We start from the raw sequence: 24,056 nt of genomic DNA on the forward strand, positions 1-24,056 counted from the left end.
ATGCCCTTTGGAAATGTGCACATAGACAGGAAATGAGGGCAGCCTCTGGCAGATAGCCAGCAAGAAACTGAGGTCATCAGTCCAACAACATGCAAGGAACTGAATTTTGCCAATAACCACATGACTTGGGCACAGATCCTTCCACAGTAGAGTCTGGAGATGAGGCCACAGCCCCAGGTGATGCCTTGATTGTAGCCTTGGGAGTAGAGGAACCAGCTAAGCCATGCCTGGACTCCTTATGCACAGATACTGTGAGATAATAAATGTGTGTTATGTTAAGCCAGGCGCTATATGGTAATTTGTCCACAGCAGTAGATAACTACAGTAGATAGCTGAGAATGTAGGCCTATTTTCTAATTATATTTTCTCAGAAATGTACTAACCTCATATTCGGTCAAAGTTAGCCAGTCCATGAAGGCTGTCCATCTCTGAGAATGAACAGATTCCTTTTTCGTGGTATAAATCTGAAGATCAGTCGTGATACATAGTTACTCCATGGTGGAACAACAAGAAGGTGCAACCCTGCCAGGCAATTTCTGAACTTTTCGCCCTATGTTTCTATTTCAATAAGCTTCAGACTTCGATGTTATGAATTTTGATGTAAAAAATACTCAGAATGTTGGTGAAGGAATCTTATCTTTGTATGTGATATACAATATTAAAAATCCAGATACATTCAAGGAATATAGTACTAGTTATAGTATAGTGAAATTTGTAAGAGCCAGAATTTGACAGGACTTTCTTGTTTTTCCAGATTTCACAATTTTTCCTTCAACAGCATGCAGTCACCATTTTTCTATCATTATTTAGTGGAAAATATATATACAGATGGAAACATATGTGTATACAATAATATTTTAATGAGTTTTTGATAAACATTTACACAGAAAATTAAGTTTCCATTTGGCAATTTTCACTCAAATTAAGTGATTTTTTTTTTTTTTAGTTACATTTATCACAATGTGTTAACATTCTCTTTAATTGTGTTCATATTTTAGTCTCATACTGATGGTTTTTAAGTAGTGTAATGATCTTATGGGTAATCTTTTATTTTGTGTGTCACTCTTCTATTTTACTATAAGGTGATCTCAGGGGATAGGCTTGGTTCTAGGTTTAAAGAATGTCTCAGGGTGATAGTCTCAGGGAGTCCTCTGTTCTCTACTGTTCGTTTGTTTGCTTTTTTTTTTTTTAATAGCAATTTGAGTTCTACTGCACATTTTTCTTCCATTCTATTGTGATCCTGGTCAGAATGGTCAGTGATGGTAGCCAGGCACTGACTAGTTCTTTTTGTCTCAGGGTAGATGACGTTGTAGCTTATGTAGACTTGTCTCTTCTCAGAGTTTTGGTTACCTTTTACTGTTTTTCTCCTGGACAGGAAAGACAAATAATTGTGTCTTAAATGGTCAGCTTGCAAGCTTTTAATTCCAGACACTAGTCACTTCCTTAGGATGCAGATCATGATTTTTGTGAACTATGTTACGACAATTGACTGAGTTGTCCCGTGAAACTATGGTCCCAAGCTTTCAAACCCCAAAAGTCAGTCATGGAAGGAGTTTGCTTATGTCTGTGGAATATACGTATTTGTGTCTTCAACAAATCTATATGCTTGTACTGATATTTATATTTACACATGCCTATTTCAGGAAACCCTCGTGGCGTAGTGGCTAAGTGATACAGCTGCTAACCAAGAGGACAGCAGTTAGAATCCACCAGGCACTCCTTGGAAACTCTATGGGGCAGTTCTACTCTGTTCTGTAGGGTCGCTATGAGTCAGAATTGACTCGACTGCAGTGGGTTTGTTTTGGGTTTTATAGATATTTCAGAAACCTTGGTGGCATAGTAGTTAGAGCTATGGCTACAAACCTAAAGGTTGGCAGTTCAAAACTACCAGGCACTCCTTGGAAACTCTATGGGGCAGTTCAACTCTGTCCTATAGGGTCACTATCAGTCAGAATCGACTCGACGGCAATGTTTTGTTTTGTTTTTATAGATATTTCTATCTGCTCTTACCTATGTACCTACCTGTATACCAGTATGACTATATTCATCCATATATGCTCACTCATATTTTACTTTGGTTGTACTTTGCTTACTACATCCACATTTGATGCCACATTTCCCATTACCAAAAAAAAAAAAAACTGATTTCATGGAAGGCCCTAAAGATTCCGCAAGAAACCTGCTGGTACTAATAGAAGAATTTAGCAATGTTGCAACGTGTAAGATTAACACACAAAAAATCATCTGGGTTCGTCTACACTATCAAAGACTACTCCAAAAAAAAAAAAAAAATCGAGAAAACAATATCATTAGCCTCCAAATTGATAAAATACCTAGGAATTAATGTAGCCAGGGACATAAAAGACATCCAACGAAAATGATAAAACATTACCATAAGACACCAAAAGAGACCTAGAAAAATGGAAAGGCATCCTGTGCTCATGGATTAGAAGACAGTATAATAAAAATGTCAATTGTACCAAAAACAATGTAGAGATAAAATACAATCCTGATAGAAATCCCAACAACATTCTTTACTGAAATAGAAAAATTAATGACCAACTTCATATGGAAAGGAAAGAAACCCTGAATAGCCAAAGCAATACTGAAGAAAAGGAACAAAACAGGAGGCCTTACACTCCCTGATATCAAAACATACTACACAGCCACTTAATCAAAATGGGCTGGTGTTTGTTCAGCAATTGATACATAGACCACAGGGACATATTTTTATCTATGAATGATTGATTTTCAACAAGGAGTCAAAGACCATTCAGCAGGACAGAAACAGTCTCTTTAATAAATGGTGCTAGCAAAACTGGATACCCACCTGTAGAAAAATTAAACAGGACCCATACCTCACACCATACACACAAATTAACTCAAAATGAATCAAAGACCTAGATATTAAACCTACAACCATAAAATCCCTGGAAGAAAACATAGGGAGAAAACTATGGGACCTAATCGTTTGTAAAAATAGGATAACCAACATAACACATACACAAATAGAAGACAAAATAGAAAATTGGGACCTCATAAAAATTAAAAACTTATGCTCATGAAAAGACTTTATTAAAAGAATAAATAGATAATCTACAGACTGGGAAAAATTCTTTGGAAACGACTTACCCAATAAGGACCTAATCTCTAAATTCTATAAAAAACTGCAAAAACTCAGCAACAAAAAGGCAAATAGCCTGATCACAAAATGGGCAAAGGACATGAACAGAACATTCACCAAAGAGGACATCCAAGCAGTCAACAGACATAGGAAAATATATTCACTATCATTATCCATTGTTGTTGTTGTTAGATGCCTTCTAGTAGGTTCCAAATCATAGCAACTCCCTGCAAAACAAAAGGAAGCACTGCCCTGTCCTGTGCCGTCCTCACCATCATTGCTGTGCTTGAGCCCATTGTTGCAGCCTCTGTGTCAATCCATCTTTTGACAGTCTTCCTTTTTTTCTGATGGCCCTCTACTTAAGGTCCTTCTCCCGGGACTGATTCCTCCTGAAACATGTCCAAAGTACATGTGATGAAGTCTTACCATCTCTGCTTCCACGAAGCTTTCTGGCTCTCCCAAATTTTCCCACTGTGTGCAGGGAGCCAGCTGTTTCCCTCTGTGTTGCCCATTGGTCTGAAGTATTCCCCTTGCTTTGCTACCATTGAAATCTCTTCCCTTCTTAGTGCCCATCCTTCTCAGGCCTCAGCAAGATTCAACAGCATTGTCTCGTAGCACCATGGTTTTTCTTCACCTCCTTCCAATTGCATGTACTTTGAACTCCCACTCCAATTAGTGTTGTCTTAAAAAAATAAAGCTACAGTTTCCTCAGATTAGCTCCTGTTCTGTGTTCCCTGATTGTGGTGTTGCCTTGCCCTGTCCCAAAATGGCTGCAATGAGCCAGTGCTCTGGATGTTAGCAGGTAGGTTCTCCCAGCTTCTGGGCAGTCCCTGATCCTCCTCTCTCCTGCTTCTGAACTCACCCTGACTCTCCAACACCTCAGCTGCTGTCCAGAGTACTTCACCATTTTGTGCAGCTCGTGGTGGAAAATATTTGAGTTTTCTTTTTCTGACAGATTTCTGCCTTACACAGGTTCCAGCTTTCACAAATTTTACTGTATTATTACATAAAAAGGAGAGTGGTCTCATTAATATTTTGAGTTTTTTTTTGTTAATATCATATTGTTTTTTAGGTGAAAGTTTACAGAGAAAACTAGGTTCTGATTTAACAATTTTTATACAGATCGTTCCATGATATTGGTTACAATTCTCACAACTTGTCAGCATTCTCATTATTTCCATTTTGTCCATTCTATTTGCATTGATCTAACTTCCTTCCCCCTCCTTGACTTCTCGTCTTTGCTTTGGGGTAAATGTTGACCATTTTGTCTCATACAGTTGATTGTTTAAGGGACGCATTACTCACGGGTGATATTGTTTACTTTATAAGCTAATCTATTATTTGGCTGATAGGTGAGCACCAGGAGAGGCTTCAGTGCCAAATTTAAAGGATATCTTAGGGTGACAGTCTCAGGGGTTCCTCTAGTCTCTACTGGTTCAGTAGGTATGACTTTTTTTCAGAAATTTGAGTTTTGTTCTACATTTTTCTACTATTCTGTCTGGGACCTTCTACTGTGTCCCTGCTCAGAATGGTCTGTAGTCATATCCGGGCCCATCCAGTTCTTCTGGTCTCAGGTTAGAAGAGACTGTGGTTCATGTGGGCTGTTAGTCCTGTGGACTATTTTCATCTTTAGTTTCCCTTCATTCTCTTTCATTCCAGATGAGTTGGGTTGTATCTTAGATGGACACTTGCAAGCTTTTAAGCCCCCAGACTCTACTTACCAAACTAGAGTGTAGAACATTAACTTTATGAATTATGTTATGGCAATTGACTAAGTTATCTCAGGAGTCTATGATCCTAAGCTTTGTAACCCCTTAAACCAATCCTGAGAGTTGTTCAGATTTGTCTAGGAAGTCTCTAATTGTGCTTCCAGGTGCTTTATTATGTATATGGATATATATGCAACACACACACACATATATATACATGTGCCTACAGACAAACCTATGCATCCACGAATACCTTCCTATATACATATATGCATATGCGTCATGCAAACCCTGGTGGCGTAGTGGTTAAGAGCTATGGCTGCTAACCAAAAGGTTGGCAGTTCGAATCCAGCAGGTGGTCCTTGGGAACTCTATGGAGCAGTTCTACTCTGTCCTATAGGGTCGCTATGAGTCAGAATCGACTCGACGGCAGTGGATATATATATAAATATATATATGTGTGTCATGAATTGAATTGTGTCCCCTCAAAGTATCTGTCAACTTGGCTAAGTCTTGATTCCCTTGTATGATTGTCTACCATTTTATTATCTGATGTGATTTCCCTATGTGTTGTAAATCCTATCACTATGATGTAATAAGATGGGTTAACTGCAGTTATACTGATGAGGTCTACAAGATTAGAAAGGGCCTTAAGCCAGCCTCTTTTGAGATATAAAAGAGAGAAGCAAGTAGAGAGATAGGGGGACCTCATACCACCAAGAAAGCGGTGCCAGGAGCAGAATGCTTCCTTTGGACCTGAGGTTCCTAAGCTGAGATGCTCCCAGACCAAGCAAAGACTGATGACAAGGACCTTCCTCCAGCACTGAGAGAGAAAGGCTTCCCCTGGAGCTGATGCCCTGATTTTGGACTTGTAAGCCTACTTGACTGTGAGAGAATAAATTTATCTTTGTTAAAGCCATCCACTTGTGGTATTTCTGTTATAGCAACATTAGGTGACTAAGACATTACTTAACCACTCATGTATTTTTTTTTGGTTGTTATTACTGTTGTTGCAAAATTTTATTTGTTGTAGCATTTACTGAAGTTTTTCCTTTTTCTTGTGTACTTCCAAGTATCTTCATTTACCAACGTCAGGTTGTGTAGACTTCGCCCATATTGGTATTGCCTTTCCCATCAACAAAAATAACAAATGTCTGCTATCTCGATAAGGAGCTCTGGTGGCACAGTGGTTAAGAACTCAGCTGCTAGCCAAAATACTAGCAATTTGAATCCACCAGCTGCTCCTTGAAAGCCCTATGGAGTAGTTCTAGGCTTTTTTTTAGGGTCACTATGAGTCAGAATCAACTTGATGGCAGTGGATTTGGTTTGGACTATCTAGACAATGAATCCCCATCCTTCCCCCTCCCATCCCTGGTAACCATCAAAGAATGTTTCTCTCTGTGTGTATATCTATTCTTGACTTTTTATAATAGCGGGATCATACAATATTTGTCCTTTTGTGATTGACTTGTTTCACTCAGCTTAATGTCCTCTAGATTCACCTGTGTTATAAGATGTTTTGCTGACTAATTATTCTTTATAGTTGTGTAGGTAATATTCCATTGTGTGTATGTACAATTTGCTTATCCATTCATCTGTTGATGGGCTCTTAGGTTGTTTCCATCTTTTTGCTATTGTGAATAATGCTGCAGTGAACACTGATGTGCCTATGTCTATTTGTGTCACTACCATTATATCTCTTGGGTATATACCTAGGAGTGGGGTTGCTGACTTATAAAGTATTTCTATTTTTAGCTTTTTTGAGGAAGCATAATACTGTTTTCCATAGTACCATTTTACAATCCTATCAGCAATGCATAAAAGTTCTAATCTCCCTACAACCTCTCCAGAATTTGTTGTTTTCTGTTTTTTTCATCATTGCCATTTTTGCAGGGATGTCACATATCTCACTGTAGCTTTGATTTGCATCTCTCTAGTGGCCAATATCATGATGAGGATGGCACAGGACCAGGCAGTGTTTGGTTCTGTTATACATAGGGCTGCTATGAGTTGGAACCAACTCAATAGCACCTAACTACAATAACATAATGGCTAATGATGTGAGCATGTTTTCATGTATTTGTTGGCCATCTGAATATCTATTCTCTTATGTGCAATGTCTGTTCATGTCCTTTTTCCATTTTTTGACTGGGTTGTTTATCTTTTTTTGTTGAATTATTGAAGTTTTCTGCATATTTTAAAGATTAGACCCTTGTCAGATATGTCATTGTCAAAGAACTTTTCCAGTCTGTAGGTTCTCTTTTTAATTTTTTTGATGAGCATAAGTATTTAATTTCTAGGATGTCTCAGTTACCTAAATTATCTTTTGTTCATGCATTTTCAGTTGTGTTTGATAGGCTATTTATGCCAAAAATTAAGTCCCCTAGTTTTGTTCCTTTATAATTTTACGTTTAACATTTAGGTCTTTGATCTATTTTGAGTTAGTTTTTGTGTATGGTGTGAGGTGTAGATTCTATTTCATTTCTCAACAAATGGCTGACCAGTTTTCCCAGTGCCATTTGTTAAAGAGACTGTTGCTTCCCTATTGAATGAACTTCAACTCTTTGTCGAAGCTCAACTGCCCATAGATGGATAGATTTACATCTGGGTTCTCAATTCTATTTCATTGATCTGTGTGTCTGTCATTGAACCAGCACCAGGCTGTTTGATTACTGTGGCTGTATAATAAGTTTTGAGATTGGGAAGTGTGAGGCCTCCTACTTTGTTTTTCATATTCAATATTGCTTTAGCTATTCAGGCCCCTTTTCCTTTACATATAAAGTTGAAGATTAGTTATTTTCAGTTCATTAAAAAATGTTGGAATTTGGATCAGGATTGCGTTATATCTGTAGATCACTTTGGGTACTGTTGACATTTTCACAATGTTAAGTCTTCCAATCCATGAGCATGGGATGTTTTTCCATTTATGTAGGCCTCTTTGGCTGTTTTGCAGCAGTGTTTTATAATTTTCCTTGTATAAGCCTTTTATGCCACTAAAAAAACTAGTTAGGTTTATTCCGAGGTATTTTGGGGGATGTCTTAGTTATCTAGTGCAGCTATAACAGAAATGCCACAAGTGTTTTTCTTTAACAAACAGAAAATTATTTCCTCACATTTTAGGAAGCTAGAAGTCCGAATTCAGGAAGCTGGCTCTAGGGGAAGGTTTTTTCTCTCTGTGGACTCTGGAGGAGGATCTTGTCTCTTCTGAGTTTCTGCTCCCAGGCAATATTCATGTGGCTTGGAGTTTCACTTCCCCCATCTCTACTTCTTTTGCTCTCTTCTTTAATCTTTTTGTATCTCTAAAGAGATTTTTTTAAAGAGATTTACTCAAGACACGCCCTACATTAATCCTGTATCATTAACATAACAAAGCCCATTCCCAAATAGGATTGTAACCAAAAAACAAAAACATATTTTTTGGGGGGTACAGGATTCAATCCATAACATTCCACCCTTTGACCTCCAAAAGTTCATGTCCTTGCCACATGCAAAACAAATTCACTCCATCACATCATGCCAGAAATTTTAAATCACCTCCAAGTTCAAATCTCATCTTCTGAGTCATCTAAATCAAATATGGGTGAGATGTTAGGCATATTCCATCCTGGGGCAAAGTCATCTTCATTTGTAAACCTGTGAAATATAGAATACTGATTATCTGCTTCCCAAATAGTGTTGGAACAGACACAGGTTATATATTTCCATTACAAATAGGATAAATTGAAGGGAAAGAAGGGTTAAAGGGCACCAAGCAAGTACAAATCCCAGCAGAATAAACTGCATTAGTTCTCACGCCTTTAGCATAATCCTCTGCATTCTGAGACCACAGATGTGGCTACTTTTGGCCTATTTCCTGCCTGTAGAACTCCAAAAGACAGACAACGTTCTTTCCTTTTTCTCTGTCCTCTTCAGCCTAAAATGATGTGTTTTCTGCTGTGGTAGTTGATTAGATCCATCAGTAACAGGCTTAATCTCTTAAAAAAAAAAAAAAAAAGATTGTGTAGCCACATGCTTGGTGAACATCTTAAGATATGTTTCATAGTTTGTACAACAGAATTTCCCAAATCTTTAAGTTTTGTTTTAATTTTGCACAGTTCATTTTTAAGTCATCTCTTTCTTCTTGCATTTTACTATAAACAGCAAGAAGAAACCATGTGGCCCCTTTAAGAGCTTGCTTAGAAATCTCATCAACCAGATATCCAAGTTCATTACTTACAAGTTCTACCTTCCACCATTTGGACATAATTCAGACAAGTTCTTTGCCACTGCATAAAAAATATCACACTTCCTCCACTGCCAGTCACATGTTCATCTTTTTCTTTTATTGTCTCAACAGAAGTACATCCAATGTTCACATTTCTAAGAACATTCTTTTCCTGGAGCCATATGTATTCTCTAAGATGATAGAAGATTCTCTATAGTTCTTCTCACTTCCTCCTGAGCCCTCACCTGAATTTCCTTTGACGTCCATAATTCTACCAACATTCTCTTCAAGGAAATATAGGTTTTTAATAGGCACCTTAAAACTCTTCCAGCCTACATCCATTATCCAATTCCAAAGCCACTTCCACATTGTAGATATTTGTTACAGCAACACCCCCACTTCTAGTTAACAAATATCCCACTCCTGATACCAAATTCTGTCTTAGTTATCTAGAGCTGCAATAACAGAAATACCACAGGTGTGTGGCTTTAACAAACAGAAATTTATTTGCTCACATTTTAGGAGGCTAGAACCCTGAATTCAGGGTGCTGGCTCTGGGAAAAGCTTTCTTTCTCTGTCAGCTCTGGAGGAAGATCCTTGTCTCTTCTGAGCTTCTGCTCCTGGGCAATCTTCATGTGGCTAGGTATCTCACTTCCCCCATCTCTGCTTCTCTTGATTGATTGTTTAATCTCTTATAGCTCAGCACCATGCCTTAATCCTGTCTAATTAGCATAACAAAACAATCTAGTCCCATATGAGATTATAGCCACAGGCATAAAGACTAGGAATTATAACAATTATTTTGGGGGAAACACAATTCAGTCCATAATAGTGCACTGTTTTAAATGGTACTGTTTTCTTGTTTTCCTTTCAGAATTCTCTTTGTTAGTGTAGAGGAACCCAACTGGTTTGTGTCTTGATCTTGTACCTTGCCACTTTGCTGCATCTTTCTTGTGGATAATATTTTGAGTTTTATAGTTTCTTAGAGTAAGGCTAGGCTTCTATGAAAGGGAAACCCAGTGATAGAGTGGGTTAACATATAGGAATTTTATTCATCTTGATATAATGGTCCCATGTAAATGGCCCAGGATGGAAGGGCAGTACCTCTTCTCTTTTTCATTACAAGACCCAGGTTACTTCCAAGCAGTTGCTTGGTCACCTCCTAGAACTTTTATGTTCATAGTGTGATCCGCCTGTTAGTATCACTGGCATCACCTACGAGTTTGTTAGAAATGCAGAATCCTAGGCCAACTGCAGACCTTGTTATTAGTCATTAGGTGGTATCGAGTTGGTTCCAACTCATAGAGACCTTGCGTACAACAGAGAGAAGCACTGTCTGGTCCTGTGTCATCCTCACAATTGTTGTTATGTTTAAGCCTATTGTTGCAGCCACTGTGTCAATTCATCTCGTTGAGGGTCTTCCTCTTTTTTGCTGACCCTCTACAAAGCATGACATCCTTCTCCTTGGATTGGTCCCTCCTGATAACATGTCCAAAGTAAGTGAGATGAAACCTTACCATCCTTACTTCTAAGGAGCATTATGGGTGTACTTCCTCCGAGACAGATTTGTTCTTTCTTCTGGCAGCCCTTGGTATATTCAACATTCTTTGTCAACACCATAATTCAAAGGCATCAACTCTTCTTCAATCTTCCTTATTCATTGTCCAGTTTTCACATGCATATGGGACTACTGAAAACACCATGGCTTGGGTCAGGTGCAACTTAGTCCTTAAAGTGAACATCTTTGCTTTTTTACACTTTAAAGATTTCTTTTGCAGGAGATTCATCCAATAAAATACGTCATTTGATTTCTTGACTGCTGTTTCCAGGAGTGTGGATTGTGGATCCAAGTAAAATGAAATCCTTGACAACTCCAATATTTTCTCCATTTATCATGATGTCGCTTATTGTTCCAATTGTGAGGATTTTTGTTTTTTTGACGTTGAGGTGTAATCCATACTGATTGCTGTGGTCTTTGATCTTCATCAGTTAGCGCTTCAAGTCCTCTTTGCTTTCAGCAAGCAAGGTTGTGTCATCTGCATATTGCAGGTTGTTAATGAGTCTTCCAATCCTGGTGCTGCATTTTTATTTATATACTCTGGCTTCTTGGATGATTTACTCATCATACAGATCGAATAAGTGTGGTGAATGGATACAATGCTGATTGCACAACTTTGTTGAAACCATGTAGATTCCCCTTGTTCTGTTCAAACGACTGCTTCTTGGTCTATGTACAGGTTCCTCAGGTGCAAAATAAATGTTTTGGAATTCCCATTCTTCACAATGTTATCCATAATTTATTACGATCCACACTTTCAAATGCCTTTGCAGAGTCAATAAAACACAGACCTAATGAATCATAATTTGACTTTTCACCCTAGTTGATTTATATGTACATTATAGTTTGAGAAGAATTGCCCTACAGCATTATCATCTATAGCTGTAACACCCCTCACCCCCGGTTTTAGGTATCAAGAAGGGGAAATAAGCTTGAGAAGTACAATGTCAACATTTGCTATTTCAGCCTGGAAGTTACACATATTTCTCCTGTTCACATCCAATTGACAAGAACTTGGTCACAGAGCTGCACCAAGCTGCAAAGGAAGCTATGGAAAGTGAGCTCTTTTGGGGAGATCATGAACCTAGGTATCACCTATTACTGAAGAGGAAGGAGAGAATGGATTCACAGAAGCAAGGACTCCCCATTATTGTCAAGTACAAGTACCAGTGATAAAATGAAAATCTCTATCTTTAGTGTTCACATTATAGTGGATAGTGCTATTTCATAAAGCCCAATAAGAAGTCCATGGTTTTTATACATTCTCAAGATTAGTAGAAATTGTGTAAATATTATTCAAACTAGTGATTGCCTTTTTTTTTTTTTATGAGAATATTTTAAATCCCCTACAATAAAAAAAAAAAAAAGTTCCTTGGAGTTGATTTTGACTCATAGAGGCCTTACAGGACAGAGTAGAACTGCCCCACAGGGTTTCCAAGGCTGTAAAGCTTTACAGAAACAGACTTCTACTTCTTTATCCTGTGGAGTGGCTGGTGGGTTTGAACTGCTGACCTTTGATAAGCAACCAAGTGCTTAACCACTGCACACCCGGGAATATTTTACAGCACCATAGCCTCCATTTTTCATTCTAACTCTCCTCCCCAACTGTGATGGTTAAGGTTGTGTGTCAACTTGGCCAGGCCATCATTCTCAGTGGTTTGATAGTTGCGGGATGTTGTGATCAGTTCCATGATGAGATTTGATGTTATGTGATCACCTCCATGATGGGATCTGCTGTGAGTGGTAAATCAGTGGAAGGGGAGTTTCCTTGGGCATGTGGCTTGCATTGAATGTAAGTGGATATTGTGACAGGGCATGTGGGCTTTTATTGGTTCTGGATCCTGCAGCTGGCTCCTGTTTATCAGATCTCGACAATATACAACAACAACAATTTCCAACCATATCTCCATTATTTACAGCCTACTTCTGCTAACTCTATTAATTCTTTTTTTCCCATTGTGACATATAAACCATTATTCCTGCCAACATTTTGCATGACACCAGCTATGCTCCTGCCTAAGAAACTTTGCACAGTTTGCTCCCTCTGTCTTAATTATTCTTCCCCCAAATATTTGCATGGCTTGTCCCTCACTTCCTTCAGTATCATATTCAAAATTGGTGTTTTTTTCTGTCCAAAAGATCAATGCTAAAAATAATCTTTAAATAAAATTTGTTTTAATTAATTGTTCTTGTGTTACTTGTTGTAAATTTAAATCCCTCTGTCATCTTCCTTCTTTTTTTTTTTTTACTGATTTATCAACTTCAAAATATTTTAGAAATTGTGGAAAATTTAATTCATAATTTTCATGTAAATTTCTGTTATATATTTTATTAATATTATTAGGATTAATAATAATTATTATAGTTAACAGTAATATGTTCCATAATAGGAAAGTAAGGGAAGTTAATAAACTTGTCTAAAGTCACATAAACATAAGCAATGGAGTCAGAGAATTCAATCGCATCACACCTACTTGAGATTTGCCTACCATTTGAAAAGATTGTACTTAAAGGAGAAAGCCTTTGGTAACTTTCCTTGGTAACTTTTAGTGGTCTACATATCAATGTGAGTTTGAAAGTGTGCTTGTTCCTTACAGCAGAGTGTGTGGGTGAAGTGGAGGCAGAGATGTGGCTACATGAACACTTGGTAACTGAAATTGGAGGTGTCCCTTAGGACAAATGAAGTAGAAAGGAGGGCTCTGAGGACAAAATCTGACTGTGGACAACCTTGTCTGGGATTAATTGGCCCTATGGTTTGCTGCTATATTTTTTCATGGTTTGCTGTGCTGTTGGGCTAGCTGTGCAAAGTAGCTCATTGAGCCAATCTCTCAGGGTTGAACCCAGTGCCGTTGAGTCGATGAGTGGGGAGAAATGCAGTCCTTGGCCTCTGGAGGCTGGAATGCAGTTCTGGGCATCTGTGAACTTTTATGAAACCCCTATAAATATCTGAAGGAAGAAGAAAAAGACGTACTTAATTCATGTGTTTTGTCAGGGAGTGTTTTGAGGGTAGTAGAACTGACATTAGAAAAATTTCTACCATAGAATAATGAGAATATTTTTTGTTTTAGAAAATTTTAAGTGCAGAAATAAGAAACCTAAAAAAATTTTCTCTTGCTAGCATTACAGACCCTTTCATAGAGTTTAATTCAGGCCTTCTAGGAAGAGTTAGTTATCTGTGGGGCATTTATTTTCTCTTCTGATAGCTCCTGCAACAGAAAGCCACAGTAGACCTATCTCAAGTACAATTTGCATGTTGCAATGCACTGTGCATAGTTAATCTTCAAAGTAAATTAGAATTGAAAAAGAGAAGACTATGAGTTCTCCGTTGAATGTTATTCCTTCACTTACAAGAAAAAAGGTAGGTTTTTCAAACCCCGCTGAAATATTTCCTTTCTCTTGCCTCCCATTTCAGTGCTGCTTCTGTATAATTTTCCAACACCACCCCATTTTTTTAGGACAGTTACCATCATCTAGTTATGTCTCCTAAGAAACTTGAAGTTCCAGGAACGTATTTCCCACAGTGATGGGAAGGTTCTGATGTTTCAGGGACCCTCAACTTTCACTGGGCTCTGCTTGGTGCATCCCTGCCTCTGAGGCCAATTCTGATGGAAAAAAGGGGGTGAAACAAACTATTCCCTGGCACCAAGACCAACCTGAAAGAATATCCTACCTTCAGACTATTTGCAAGGTTTAAGTTCAGGAAAAGCATGAGGATGCATAAGTGAATACAATATTGGGTGTCCAGGACCCACCGTCAACCCTGCTTAGAGCCTAAAACCACACCTACTTCTGGAGTTGGAGAAAAAGACAACATGAGGCATGGAGGAGGGAGAAGAAATCTCTTTAATAAAATCCTGGGATAGACTATTTAATCCCTAACATAGTTCTTTGCTCACCCTTGCTTGCCCTAGGGATTTCTCCCTTTTATCCCCATCCTGATCCTTCCTCCTTCTCTTAGCCACAATGACTTATTTTTTTCCCTTTTGATCTGACTCTTTTTTTTTTTCTTTACCCCCTCCTCAGTATTATTTTTCAAGTATGAACATAAAATGCTGATCTCTTTGTTTTACCCATTCTGGAATTTCCATGCATGAACACGCCAGCAGCTTCCTTCTTTACCTGTTTATGTTTCCTGGGCTTTGTGTTGGCTCTATTTGGATAGCTGGAGACTGATGTTTTGTACGGCAGTGTAGGGTGAAGTGTTAGAGAGAATGCTATGGAGACCAAAGACTGGTTTTGGTCTTGGATTTACTCTAACTGCTCTCTGCTAAACTCTGCCTCCCAGCTTAACACAAAGTGCACAAAGTAGAAAAAAGCTAACTTGCCTTACTTAACTCATGCGATATTATAAAATCAATGGACAAAAGATGTTGAAGCAAAAATGAGAGAAGAATATAATCAGGGACTACATGATTCAACAAATATTTAGTTTTGGGCTGTGGAAGGCCACTAGCAAGAGAGTGACTTGGGGAAATACAGATAGGCTTCTCTGAGGAGATGTTTTTTGAACTGGGTACTCTCTCCATAGGTAGAAATGAAAGTTTAGGTTGTAGCAGAGGTAGGGGTGTTCAGCTGACGTCGGATGTGAAAAAATCGGAATGAGATGGTCTGGGTATACTAATGAGAAACATTAAGTGTCAGACTTGACTGGAGCATGCATTGGCAGAAGTCCGGAGAAGAAAAGTAAAAAGCAAGATTCTGTTACAGAGCTGGAGGGCTTGAAAGCCATGATGAGCACCGCAGACAGAGATTATTAAAATCATAGTAACCATTTTATTTATGACTCATCACATTTTTTTGAATGCGAACTTCGTGTTTTTAAGGGATGACAATGGGGTAAAATGAGGGAGAGGGGATTGCTGAATTTATGTTCTCCTTCGCTGTTTAGAAATGTAGAACAGGCATCTCAGTAAAAGCTTGTGAGAATCCACTTAAAGAATTCCAGAACTATCCATTTTATTATATCCCAGTCTGTATTTTTGTTAAGCATGAGTTAATCATTCTCACAGTGAAAACCTACACGAGTATAGCAATACATACTGTTTTTATTTCATCTAATTGTGTGAGACTTTTTATTTAAATTTTAATGACTGCTCTACTGTGTGACAAGGTTCTTATGTTAAAATTGAGAGGAAAATTATTTTCTTGAGCGCCCTCAATGAAAGTAAGGATATTCAGGCTTAGGTACGAACCAACTTGACCAAGGTCAAGTGACATTTAAAGACATAGATGAGATTATAATCCACCTCTCTGGGCTCCCTACATGTTTTTTGCCTCCCACAGAGATGAGTTGAGAGTTAGCACTTTGGATCCTTCTTTAAGAAAGGAAGTGACAAGTCTGAAGCCACTGATGAATCATATTTGGGATAACTTCAGAGCCAGTCTCTATTTTGTTGAGGCTACAGTGAATCCAGATCCCTGGGCAGTGTACAGGGTCTGTGCTTGTCTAGTAACCTACAGGGTGGCAGTTTAAACCCACCCAGTGGCACCGTGGAAGAAAGTCCTGGTGAACTGTTTCTGTGAGGATTACAACCCAGAGAACCCTCGGGAGCAGTCCTACTCTGTAACACACGGAGTTGTCAGAAGTCTAAATTAACTCCATGGCAACGGATTTCATTTGGTGTTTTACAGTGAATCTACTTGAATCCTCTCCATTGACTTTCTAAGTGCAGGGACGGAAAGAAAGTCTTCAGTAGGTCTCCAGAATCTTGAAGAAGATAGGCACTTTGTTATAGAAAAGCTCAAAGTTCAAATGGACTAAATTCAGTTAAAAAAAAAAAAAAGATGGCTAAATTCCATTAAACAACTTGGAGTAGGTGCCTGATAAATCTTAATAGAAGGTGCTGTTATGTTTTTATGCCTCCAAATTTTCTACTTTGCCAATAGAGAATATCAGATATTTATAACTTGGCTTTTATGGCCTTCAGCTACGAAGGCGACTTACTTTTCCAACTTTTCTACCACAGCTTTTGAGTCTGACCAAACTAGAGGGTTCATACTGATCTGTTTTCTTAATATAGCATGTGCCTTACCACCACTAAATTTTTTATTTCATTTCTTGTCATCTAAATGCCCACATTCCTTTGCTTTTGATTCCAAACTGTTCACTACCAAGATCTTGTTTTATCTCTGCTTTCCTCTTATCATGGGTCCCTTGTAATGATGCTATTACATACTTTTGATTGATGTTTCTCTTTTTTATGTCTTAGAGATATTTAGAACTCTCAATCCTAGCTTCTGATCATCATAAGAAAACTATTGTCATCCACAGTGCTGATATGATTTCAGCCACTCAGCAAAGGAACTTAATATTTTAATGCAATGGTATAGCTTTATTATGGATATATAAAAAATTTGAATTAATATTCTTGAAAAATGGAAAATCTCTCTTGTAAATCCAGTAGTGAAAATCATAATGAAAATAACCACTCTTATTATGGGTACTGAGTACTGGCATCTAATAATCTGATTAAGTCAAGTTATTTAATCTTCGCAGCAACCTTAAAGCATATATTATTTTATTATTTCTGTTTTACAGATGAAGAAAACAAAGCACAGAGATATCAAAGAACTTGTTAAATGTCACACCTCTGATGAACAGTGGGGTGAGGTTTGAAACTAGACAATGTGACTTCAGACTCTATGTATTGATCACTCTGCTAACATATCTCCTCTCAGTTCTAAGTCTGAAAGTTTACATCTAATAGAACTTGGTTTGGAACTTGGATCTTTCCAGTTAAAATTATAGCTCACTTTTTACATAATTTTGAATTCTTCACTTTTTTTTTCAATCTATCCTTGAGAAATTTGTGCTTTTCTCTCTGCATGTGGTTTCTTCTCTTCTAGTACATATTGCATAATGTCTTACTTTATTAATGATCTCCAAATAAAGTTTTTAGAAGAAGTATCCTGGGGAATTCAGAATAAAGAAGGTTATATATGAGTAAAAACAATACTGAGGTTGTTAGAATATTAGAAAGTATATGCAAGTCAAATTTATAGATAGAGAAGCTCAATATTCTATTTTAAAGCTAAGTTAAGGGAATAAGTTCAAGACAAAGATAAAGAGTAGTTTCCCTCCATCATGCCAACCAAAAGCATCGCTGTGGGTTGAATTGCACCCTCCCAAAACGTGTTGTAAATCCTAGCTTCTATGCCTGTGGTTATATTCCTATTTGGGGATGGGTTGTCTTTTTTATGTTAATGAGACAGAATTAGTGATAAAACAGATGAAACAAGAAAGCTGGGAAGGCAAGATAGGGGAGGAAAGATACTAAGCCACATGAAGATTACCCAGGAGCAGAAGCTCAAAGAGACGAGGACCTTCCTCTGAGCCAACAGAGACAGAAAGCACCCTGAATTCAAACTTCTAGCCCCCTGTTTGTTAAAGGCACCTATTTGTGGTAATTCTATCCTAGCAGCACTAGATAAGTAAGACAAACATCATCCAGACATTCATTATGTCATGAACATCAGAGAAGCTCACATCTTGACTACTAGAGGCATAGATGATAAATTGTCAAAACAGTTTAGTTGTAAAGCATATACCACTCAAGATCCTAAAGAGCCAGGGATAATAGACACAAAAATGAGTCAACAGAACTGAAAATATGTTCTTAAGAAGGAATTCTCCAACAATAAAATTATTGCTTAATTACATTGGAATGGTGTTTTTCAGATTTCAAAGCACATAGATAAGATGCATAATGCATCAAACATATAAAAAAAACCCCAGTGCCATCAAGTCTATTCCGACTCATCGCCACCCTATAGGACAGAGTAGAACTGCCCCATTGGGTTTCCAAGGAGAGCCTGGCGGATTTGAACTGCCGACCCTTTGGTTAGCAGCCGTAGCACTTAAGCACTACGCCACCAGGGTTTCCATCAAACACATAGTCATGTAAATGTCTGTGTGTAAATCTTTTTTTAAATTCTCATGATAACTCAGAATAAGGTAGAGCAGATATTGGTACTTCATTTTTCATATGAAGGCCAAGTTTCAAAGCAGTTAAGTCACTTGCCCAGGGAAAGAACAAGTTTTATAGTTCTCAGTCTTGGTAAAAAATCAAAGTTTGTAAAGGAGGCATATATATATATATATAATTTTTTTATTCAAAAAATACAAAAGTGCTGGGCCAATCAGACAGTTTCTAAATGAATCAACAGATAAATCTGGGAGAGGTCTGTGCATCTGTAGATTTACAAAGATTCCTGGGGAATTTTGGTGCACGCCAAAGGTAATTGGAGGTAACAGAACATGGAACAGAACCAATTAATTCAGAGTTTAGCCAAATGATTTTCCCAAAATGTCACTTTTTTTCTCTCTGCAGATTAAACCTTTGTCAAATTCATCCCACCTACAGCCACTTACATAGTGATGAATAACAGTGTGACCGAATTCATTCTGTTTGGGTTGACACAGGATGCTGAAAAGCAGAAAGCAATATTTGGAATCTTCTTGATTCTTTACCTTTTGACTCTGCTGGGGGATTTTCTCATTGTGGTGACTATTAAGACAAGTCATACCCTTGGGAGTCCCAAGTACTTTTTCCTATTCTACCCGTCCTTTGCTGATGTCTGCTTTTCTACAACTACGGCACCCAGGTTGATTGCGGATGCTCTATCCTAGAAGAAGACCATTTCCTACCGTGAGCGCATGACTCAGGTCTTTGCAGCCCATTTCTTTGGGTGTATGGAGATATTTGTGCTCATCCTCATGGCTTTTGATCACTATGTGGCCATTTGAAAGCTGCTGCAATATAAACAACCACCATGAGCAGGTGTCTGTGGTGTGCTGGTGATTCTGGCCTGGGTGGGATCTTGTATCCATTCTTCAATACAGATTTCCTTGGCTTTGATATTGTCCTTCTGTGGTCCCAATGTGATTGATAACTATTTGTGTGACTTGCAGCCCTTGTTGAAACTTGCCTGCATGGACACTATGTGATAAGTTTGCTGCTGTGTCCAATAGTGGGGCCATATGCATGATGAGTTTCACGCTCTTGCTTATATCCTATGTTGTCATTTGATACTCTCTGAGAAACCACAGTGCAGAAGGAAGGTGAAAAGCTCTTTCTACCTGCATCTCCCATTTTATTGTGGTAGTCATGTTTTTTGGTCCATGTATATTCATGTACACACACCCACCAGCTACATTTCCAGTGGACAAGATGGTGGCTGTGTTTTATACAATTGGGACACCCTTTCTCAACCCTCTGATATATATACTGAGGAATGCAGAAGTGAAAAATGCCATGAAAAAGTTATGGCGTAGCAAATTATGACTTCAGCTGATAAATATGGTGTATTTAATTTACACTTCCTTAACACATTAGTTTTTGTTACATGGACAGGAAAGGTGAAATACTCCTAACAGGAAACAGTCCTAACAGGAAGCAGTCAATGTATATCAACATGTTATTGGTCCATTATATACACATTTAATATTCTGAGAGGACTGCATTAGACTATGAGTACTTAAAGCTCATAACCATTGTAAACAACCTATAATGAGCCTTACTTGGATTCTATCAACACCTGACCATTTTCACTTGGTAATTTAACTTCTTGTAGACATTTTTCTCCAGAAAGAAATGTGCTGACTAATCACAGGATAATCGTGTGCATGTGTGTCCACCAAATTCCTTTTACAAATCTTTTTCTAGTACCATATGAATTTGGTCAACATGAGCCAATCTGTAGGAGACTGGAAAGTTGCAGAATTCAGATTGTCATTTTGCCAGTATGAGCATTTGATAGGATGCTCCTTGAAGATGATACATTGGACACCTGTAGCTGAGCCTGCCCTACTGGGCAATCCTGTGCTGATACCACTAAGTCTCTCTTTCTGCCTAGATTTTTCTGATCTCAGTCCCTGCAGCCACCAATGTGGAGGATCATATGCTAGTCTGTCAGAATAGCACTCTCTAGAAGTGCCCTTTCAGCATGCACGTACACATGTATGTGTAAATGCACACACACTCACAAATACAAACAAATTTTAAGGTACTTGACTGGAATTTTAAGGTACTATGACCTCTGGTTGACAGACAATTAAAAATTAAAGTAGGAGGTGATGTCAGCCAAATGGCAGAGTAGGTAACTCCAAACATGTCCTTCCACAGAAACATCAGAGAAACGAGTACCGACATGAGAGGCAGGCATACCTCTACTCCCATGGTGGGGCAGGGGAATTCTCTACATCCAAAGCTGTTCTCACAAACCACTCTTCCAGTTTATACTGACCAGGTTTCATATTCTTTACTTAGTTGTGAGGGTTCTTATCTTCATCATTCACTGCCTTCACTGTAGTAGCAGGTATGGTGTGATCTGGAACGCACTTTGTAATTTCACTTATCATGTGTAGCCAAAATTTCAATCTTAACACCTCGTTACATTAGAAATGTGAAATCATGATTCGTATCATTGCCGAAATTCAAAAGAACTGATTTCTCCTTAGGAAGGGCTTACACAGTACTCGAATTTGAGAAATAACTTGTGTGCACACATGTGAAAGGTACATTTTATGGACAAAAGTTTGTATAGTTAAACTTTACCTGTAAACAGGAAAAACTACAAAATGAATTATAGCTCTTAGATCTGATAATGGAGTTCCAGTAGTGAGGTAAAAGGACTGACCTGGGGAAGGCTAAAGGGGAAAGGGTAACCACCACAAGGATGAGATTAGGAGGAAGAAAAGAAACCTTGAAAATCAGTATCATAATTTCTATGTTGTAAATATCCTAAACAATAAATCAGACTTGTATTTCTAAAAGATCCCTCTGGATTCTTCTGGAACTTGGGCTGTTTTATTTCTCACACATCTTGGAAAGAATGACTTCTCTTTAGGAGAAACTCATAATGTTTTCAGCATGATGACAGTTACTTGCCATCTAAAGTCTCTCATTGCATCCAAAGTTTCTTCATGGTATTTTTCACCTCTGTGCTTCTCAGGATGTAGATCAAGGAATTTAACATGGGTGTGATGATAGACTCCGACATAGCCATTGCCTTGTCTATGGGATAAGTGGCCACAGGTGTTACGTACAAGAAAACAAATGGCACAAAGAACAAGACAATCACTGTGAGGTGGGAGCCACAGGTAGACAGGGCTTTGCGCCATCCTTCAGAGCTATAAGACTTCAAAGAGCAGAGGATGATCATGTAGGAGACAATGAGGATAAGAAAGATGGTCACGCACATCACCCCACTATTGAGGATGACCAAGAGGCCCAGGACGCAGGTGTCCATGCAGGCCAGTGTCAGCAACTGAAACAAGTCACACATAAAGTGATCAATGACATTGGGACCACAGAAAGGTTTTTGGTACATGAAGAGAAGCTGTATCATTGCATGCAAAAATCCTCCCACCCAGGCCCCTCCCAGCAGCAGGCAGCACATCCGAGAACTCATGATGGTCCTGTAGTGCAGGGGCTTACAGATGGCCACATAGTGGTCATAGGCCATCACAATGAGAAGGATGATTGACACTCCACCAAAGAAATGTTCTGCAAAGAGCTGGGTCATACAGCCTTTGAGGGAGATGGTAGTGCTCTCAGAGAGGGAATCCACAATCATCTTGGGGGCGACGACAGAAGAAAAGATGGCATCCATGAGGGACAAGGAAGTAAGGAAAAAATACATAGGTGACCTCAGACTCTGACTTGCAGTCATAGTTACCACAATGAGTAGGTTTCCCAACATGGTGACAACATACATGATTAGAAACACAGCAGAAAATATTTTCCTCAGCTCTGGGTTTTTCGTAAGACCCAAAAGAATGAATTCAGTCACATTGTTTTGGTTTCGCATTTACCAGGTACTGATATGAGCGCTGGCTGAGAGTCGGAAAATCTAAAAAAGCAACATAGTGTTTATAGTTAGTGACTATTTGGCGTCATTCATTTGGCTCAATGTGTGTTTGGAGAGGTAGAGGCAGTAACCAGGTAAACCAGAGAATTTTAGGACAAGGCAAGGAATTTCTGAGGGCAATGGGAAACCAAGGGAGAGTATAAAACAAAAGAGTATTATAATTTCTTAATTGTAAATAGCCTGAATTATAAATCAGGCTTACATTTTTAAAAGATACCTGTGGATTCTAGTGGAAGCTGGACAGCTTTATTTCTCACATATCTCTGACAGAATGAATCTCAGGGGAAATTCATAATGCTCTCAACATAGTGACAGTTACTTGCCAACCAAAGTCTAGACCAGATGCCATGGAGTAGATTCTGACTCATGGTGACCCCATGAATGTCAGAGTAGAACTGTGAGCAATAGGGTTTTCTATGGCTGATTTTTCAGAAATAGATTGCCAGGCCTTTCTTTCGAGGTATCTCTGGGTGGATTCAAACCTCTAACCTTTTGGTTTGCAGCCGAGGCCATAAACTGTATCACCTGGGACTTCACATTTCTCAAGGTTCTTAATAGATTACTAAAGATGAAGTGGGCACCAATACAATTAATGATATTTTATAGAACAAAAGGAAACGGCAGTGAACTCTGAACTGAATAGAGAATACTAGTATTAGCCCTTTCTCCAGGCTTGAGAGTGGATTTGATATCAGGGACTGGCTATTATTTCTCTGTCAGTCAGACTCAATGATGACAGCTATCAGCTTTAGTCGGTAAACATTTGTATTTCTAGACTTGCTTCAGCCATAATCAAGGATCAAACCATACCCCAAATTTCCAATTCAGCTCTGAATCACAACCCTCAGCTACTTTTGTGATATTTCTTTTCTCTTTCCACAATGGTTCACTGAAGAACATTTTCGAAAGACCGCTCAAATGAAGAAAGGGACAATCTTAGTTAACATTTTTCTTTTTCTTTGTCAGTCCACTTCCCTCTTATTCCCTAATTATTTAAGCAGACAACAAGTATTTTAAAAACTCAGAGGATGCTGCAAATTTGAACAATAAAAAGCATCAGATGTGGCTTGTTTCCTTAAATAAGGGCAGACCTAGTAAATTTAAAATAATGACAAAGAAATAAGTGATAACTGAAGAAATGAAAGAAAAGTAAATTATTGAAGTTTTAAAGCTAGACAAAGGCTATTCCCAGCAGGGGGACAGCATGTGCAAAGACCCAGAAGGAGGGATAAGAGACATGGTTCAGGGCAGAACAGAAAGCTAAGGTCTTAGAGTTATGTACATCAGGTTCTAATTTCGACTTCTGGAACGCTTTTTAGCTGTGTAATTAGCTAAAAGTCATTTATCCTTCCAGATTTGCATTTTTATTTAGAAATATTGAATTTGCATATTTATAAATGCATTTTAATAATATAAATTTATATAAACATTGCTGGCATCATGTATGCAAATGCACTGTACATTGAATTTTAATCAATGATTTATCATTGACAACATTCCAGGTCAGTATAAGGAGATTTATAATATTCCCAATTTTCTGCTGCTACAATGCTACAGTGAATGTCTTGTATTGATATATCTATGACTATA

The 24,056-nt window shown here is 38.3% G+C and overlaps 1 protein-coding gene and 1 pseudogene across 1 annotated transcript; one reads left to right on the forward strand and one right to left on the reverse strand.

Moving 5' to 3' along the window:
- Positions 1-339: 339 nt before the first annotated feature.
- LOC135230008 (olfactory receptor 4C11-like) lies at positions 340-23,471 on the forward strand (annotated as a pseudogene).
- On the reverse strand, positions 1,102-24,056 carry LOC135230007 (olfactory receptor 4C6-like). The gene has a single exon (XM_064279114.1). The coding sequence runs from the start codon at positions 22,404-22,406 to the stop codon at positions 21,498-21,500; it is 909 nt and encodes a 302-aa protein (XP_064135184.1). The 5' UTR covers positions 22,407-24,056; the 3' UTR covers positions 1,102-21,497.

Source organism: Loxodonta africana, unplaced genomic scaffold (assembly GCF_030014295.1).
Source record: "Loxodonta africana isolate mLoxAfr1 unplaced genomic scaffold, mLoxAfr1.hap2 scaffold_675, whole genome shotgun sequence".
NCBI lineage: Eukaryota > Metazoa > Chordata > Mammalia > Proboscidea > Elephantidae > Loxodonta > Loxodonta africana.